A 6,129-nucleotide genomic window follows, 5' to 3' on the forward strand; every position below is an offset into this window, starting at 1 on the left:
AAAATTTTAAAACAAAAACCCAGAGACCAAATTATATTTTTCTAAATGATTGAGTTGCACTGAAACCAAATTCCAAACATTATGTTATCTAGTAGAAAAAAAAGAATATAGAATAGATTTTCAGATGACAGAGCAGATTTATAAACAAGTATGAATGTATAGACGTACATGACAGACCATAAGATACCCTACAACAGTACGTATGTATGTACGGTTGTTTGAAAGCTAGGCAAAATCATAGACCGATTTTATCAAATGGTCATAGAAAAGAGTATTTGACAAATTTTATCACATTATCTTGAAAATTGAGAAAATTCACATGGAAACACAGACATACACAGAAAGTAATTCTAAGCCGATTGTTATATTTGAAGGCCCAATATTTTAACGTTTTACAAACATCAAACCAACCAACCAACAATCCCCTCTATAGAGTTGTAGTGAGATCTCTTTGCTCTAATATAACATCTCAAATATGACTAAAATCGGACTATTTCAAATTTTAGGGCAAGATATCTCAAAAACATGATGTTGTTGAATATATTTTAAATCCTTTGGTCTCTGCGTTATCTTTAAATCATAAAGAATCTTAAAAACTTTTCGAAAAATTTATAAAAATTATTAAATATTCTTAAAAACATATTTTTTTTTATTTGAGGTCATATTTTTATCAGAGCTGTAAATGTTTCATTCATTATTGATTTTAATTTCTTACGAATTGGCTAAATTTTGAATAAATTATTTTTGCAAAAATAAAAAAATTAAATAAATTCATATAAATTTGTAAAAATGAATTACAATTCAATACCAAGTATAATTTCATTCTAATTCAAATAAATTGCAATGCAATCAATTTGAATTGAATTGATTTTAAATAAATTCAAATGATTCAAAACAAGGAACTGGTTGTTGTAGCAGCGACACGTGTAAAGTCGGTATGGCTAGATTGACAATCCTTGGTCATTGTTCGTTCAACTCTGAGTCGTTCCGGTGCGAAAACCCGATTATTATGGGAACGACAAGGAACTGTTGAATCATTGGAAACGAATTGCAATTTATTTGAATTTAATTTATTTTCGCTTAAATAACACTGCAACCCGTTTGCTTTTTTAAAATCTTTCAGAATCTTCTTTCTCTAAATGTTTTTTTTTTCTATTACATATTTTTTTCAGTATTAAGAAATTATTTAAAAAATATTACGAAATTATTTTAATGTTTGACACTGTGTTTTTTTTTATAAAAATGTTTAAATTAAAAATTAAAATAAATTATTATAAAATTTTACACTAATAATATACTATTTACAATAATATTTAGAAAAAAATATACAAGATTCACAAATTTTCAAATTTTTGTTTTGTTAATAAAATTTTGAAAAAAATATTTTTTTTTTTTAATTTTGCTTTATAATTTATTATCTTAAGCTTTTTTTACATAAAATATTTCTTTAATATTTTTAAAATTTATTTCAAAATTTTAATTTGTATTTTTTACAACATTTTTAAATTATACACAAATTTATTTGATCATTATTATATAGTTAAACAGCAAACAGTTATTTTAAGAATGGATAGAAAGGTATTAAAGGTAACATATATAAATAATTATGAAATTTGTAAAATGTCTGTTAAATATTGAAAGTTTTAAATGTTTTCAAATATTTGCGGAATTAATTTTTATTTCTACAATAATTTATTTCTTTTCGAGATGATCTCAATAACATTCACTATAGATATCTTTTACAGTTAAATATTTGAACAATATTAAGGTTTTCGTAAAATTTCAAATAATTTTAAGCCAAACTTGACCTTCCTACTAATATGTGTGTAAACGTTTAAGTAATATCATTAAAGACCTTTTGTATGGGGACTACAAAGCACCTATAAGAGGTGTCCGGTTGTATGGGGCCTAGGTAAACTTATGAACTTATTTCAATCAACATCAATAGGGTTCGTTATTGGGCGGCCAAGTATGTGAAATAATTGAACAATATTAAGTTTTTAAAATAATTTTGTGCCAAACTTTACCATCCTACTAGTATGTGTATAATTGATTTATAAACATTTAAGTAATATTGTAAAGGGGCCTTTGAATGGGGCCTACAAAGTACCTACACGAAGGGGTCCGGTTGTATGGGGGCAAGGTGAAGTTATGAACTGATTTTAACCAAAATCAAAAGGGTTCGGTATTGGCCGGCCAAGTGTGTGACTTGTGCCAATCTGTTTTCACGAACTGACGGACAAAACTCAATCAACTCAGAAAATTATTCTGAGATAATTAACAAGGACACCTAAATAAGGATTCTACAGAAAAAATTTCATCTTCACCTTAATTAATGGTTGTAAAACTTCGAAAAGTTTAATATAATGAACAGTGCGTCTTTTCAGAAAGTTGTTGGTAGTACTTTCCTAAGGAATATATTAAATGTTCACCAAATTTCGAAATTAACCCTCTTTTACTGACGTGGTAGTCTGACAAACACCAAAAAATCAGAAAAATTAGATTTTTCAATTTGTAACTTGTCAATAAACGCTGTTAAATAAAATGAAAATTATTGTTGCTATAAAAATATATTTTTTTACAAGATTTATATCCGAATATTAGTAAACACGTTTGAATGTTGCTTTTTAGAATTTTCTGATTTGCGGAAATGAGTAATTTAGTGTTTTTGACAATAGTGTTCTAAAAATTTGCGACAGCATGTATTTTTAAATACAAATTTTAATCCAAACTTTTTGGTTGTTAAGCCTGATTTAGTAAATTCAAATTAAAAACTGAAAATCTTGACTTTCTTATCACAATGAAATTCTGGAATAGATTTGATAGCTGAGGACACATGTAAAACCTATGCCAATAGAACAGTATTATTTCTAAAAATGAAACACTGTCGCTGTTTAACAAATACAAATTTTATACAATTTAGATCTAAATAATAATAGTAATATGTATTTAGTGAAGTTATCTTAAACATACTTAATATTATTAAAAATCTATAATAAACTTGCCTAAATTAAAATAATTGTAATAATAATAAAAAAATAAAAGATAAACTATTAACATTCTCCTTAGACTGACAATACATCTGTATGTTTGTCTCTGCTCTTACCTTGGAATCCCTTAGACTTGATGATATAATAATATGATGATACATGAAGAAGTTGAGTGTTGTTGATGATGATAATGACGGCATTAGAGAGTTGTAGTGAATAATATATTATTTACTTTTTATTACATTTTATTTTCATTCATATTTCTGTTAAATCCTTTGCTTTTTTTTTTTGTTTTATTATTTTTGAGAGTCGTGGTAGTAAAGTGTGTTTGTGTGTCTGTATGTGGCTGTTGTTTTCTATGTAATCTTTTGCTCTGCTCGGTTTTTATTTATATATATTATTTTTTTGATATTGAATTTTATCTTATAAAGAAACAAAAATTTAACTTCGAGAATCATTACTTTCACTAAAACTTTGCTCGCTTGATTCTCTTCTACTGCCCACAGGTTTTGGCTTGTATTCCGTAATGAATACGGTCACTGAATTGACGGTGACTTCTCTTGTTTGGGCCGTTGAACGATCAACATTTTTCAAGCGGGCTGGATATTTTTTATGCTTGTGTTTATCGTGGCCGGAGCTACTGTGGCGTGAGCCGGATGCGGATTTATTGCCGTTTGGCATGGCTCCAGATGCACCGGGTAATGTGGCAGCTTGTTGGGCGACGAGCGCTGAATTAAGGCGTGGTTTACGTGTAGAAGTACCTTTAAACAAAAATTGGTTTTATGTTAGTAACCTTCATTTAAAGATAAATAGAATATTTAATTAAATCATTCTTGTTTTTTTCCATTTTAAACAAAATTATGTTAAAACAAAAGATCGGACCACGTAATATCAAACTTTAACTATAAAATGTGTGTAAGCAAGAGAAAAGTGTAATTGAATTAAGAATTTGGCCGGCAGGAGCAGCATTTCTTTTAAATATTCTATTGAAATCTACTAATTGAATTCTACAAAAATCTTAAACAGTTTCATTTTATCTTTTAAAGGTTACGAGACAGTTGAAATTATAAGTGATGACAGATGAAAATGCTTTACAATATTTAAGATTTATATAAATCACTTTGAAGGTTATCTTTAAAAAGTTTTATACTTTTTCACGAACCTTTATGTTTCAATAATATATAAAAACAATTAAATTAGAAATTTCAGTTCTTTAATTTAGTATTACGCCCGACAAAACTATAATAGTATTTCTATATACTTTAGAAGATTAATTAAACTCGGATTTCTAGCTTGTTAGATTTCTAAAGCAAAGTTTTAAGCCTTTGTATTTTGAACAATAGTCTGTTGTGTAACAAGTATTCTTACTAACTGAACATGTTAAACACAAATCGGACAAAAAGTTTTAAAGATATCTCGCATTATAATTTGCAGCAAAACATTTTATTGTCCTGCTTTCTTGTATATACTGCCTCTTCCTCTAAATGCAAATGAACATTTCTTTCTAATTTTATATTAAAAACAATAACAACTTTTCGAATTGATTTGTTGTTTTCAATATAAAACTAGAAAATACTTGTTCGTTCGCATTTAGAGGAACAGGCCATTGTTTTAGTATCTTTACTTAAATTCCATAAGTATTAAAAATATAAAATTTTAAATTTCTTTAGAATAAAACAATGTCCTTAATAATAAGACACAATTACAACAACTTTTTACAACTCAAGGTTATTTCTTATTGTCAATTCTCTTTTGGTAACCTTCAAAATACGACCGGCTTAAAATAGAATTTTCTCTATACATACACAAAATTTAAAGGATTTTACCAAAACAATTTTACAAAAAAAAAAAAACATGTCCTTATAGTCTAAATAATTTCGATAAACTATGTATGTAGATTAAAAATTCTAATTTATATAAAAAAAACATAATTTTCCTATAACAAGATTTCTATATGAGCAGATGTTTTTTCTTCATTTGTAATACAAAAAAAAACTTCTACATTTCTTTTTCTCCACTTTTCTTTCTCCTCGACCCAATTGTATCACTATCAGAAAACAAACAGCCAACAATAACGGAAATAGTTTGTTTGACCTGTTTTACATTGAAAACAAAACAAACCCGTAAACGTGTGTTGACTAAGGAGAGAAAGGATGGAAAACCGCACACATTACTTTTAACATCTATAAATTTTCATTGGTTTAGTTGATTGTTTTAGTTAATTTTCTTACCACCCCCAAATGCCGCCTTCTTTATCACTTTTGCTACAAAAATTTATAGATTGTCATTTATTATTTAGAAACATTATTGCATTAACCAAGAAGCGGTCACTCACCTTTACGTACGTCACACATGCGACATTTAAATGCCTCGGCTGAGTTCCTGTACGTACAAACACTGCAGTCCCAGAAATTTTCTTCAATGACTTTCGATTGTCGCTTTCTTCTTACTGGCGACTTCTTGTGATCCATAATAGTTTTTATCTTGCGTTGGAAAATATCTCTAGGCTGTCCTTTTTTTGTGCGAGTCTTTTACACTGTGGCGTCGTCTTTCTTCCTACAACAACCGCAGTAGCAGCAGCAGTCCATGAAGACGACGACGACGTAAAAAATCTTTTTTTAAGTGAACACAATTTTTTTTCAACAATCAAAATTGTTTTTTCTCAATTTAATGTGGCGTATTTAGCCGCACCCTCTTTTTTCACAGTTTAAGCGTGCTTGACGCCTTCTAAATTGAACACTCCGAGTAATTATGTTAATATTTTGTATATTTAAATGTTTTTATTTGTAGTAAAATGAAAAATCTATAAAAATTTTCACTAAAATAGTAATTTTTTGTGTCGGAAAACGAAAGTTTTCCTTTTGCCAGTGATGTTAATTCAGCGACGTTTAAAACAATTTAGCGGGAAAAAGTGTGTTTAGCGCTAAACAGCGATTCTAGCGATTTTTTTATTGTAAAACTATAAGAACAAACAAGCGATTTTTTCATTTAACAATTATAAAAAGTAAACTGTTTACATAAAATAATGTGGATTTGTGCATTATGTAATTGACTGAGGCATTTATAATATTTTTCTTTTAATTTTTATCTGCGCTGTTTGTGTATAAAATTATGTTTTTAAGGAAAAGTTGTTGTCATC

At 27.8% G+C, this 6,129-nt stretch overlaps 1 protein-coding gene across 2 annotated transcripts; it reads right to left on the bottom strand.

Annotated features, from left to right (window-relative positions):
* Nucleotides 1-1,679: 1,679 nt before the first annotated feature.
* On the bottom strand, nt 1,680-5,869 carry LOC111688822 (YY1-associated factor 2). Of its 2 annotated transcripts, XM_023451336.2 has the most exons (3): nt 5,326-5,869; nt 5,222-5,254; nt 1,680-3,751 (listed from the first exon to the last, which is right to left on the bottom strand). In XM_023451336.2, exons 1-3 carry the CDS (start codon nt 5,459-5,461, stop codon nt 3,432-3,434), a joined length of 489 nt encoding a protein of 162 aa, XP_023307104.1. In that variant the 5' UTR covers nt 5,462-5,869; the 3' UTR covers nt 1,680-3,431. The 2 variants fall into 2 exon arrangements, with proteins under 2 accessions (XP_023307104.1, XP_023307111.1); XM_023451343.2 differs by lacking the exon at nt 5,222-5,254.
* Nucleotides 5,870-6,129: the final 260 nt, after the last annotated feature.

This window comes from Lucilia cuprina, chromosome 6 (assembly GCF_022045245.1).
Source record: "Lucilia cuprina isolate Lc7/37 chromosome 6, ASM2204524v1, whole genome shotgun sequence".
In the NCBI taxonomy this organism is placed as follows: Eukaryota; Metazoa; Arthropoda; class Insecta; order Diptera; family Calliphoridae; genus Lucilia; species Lucilia cuprina.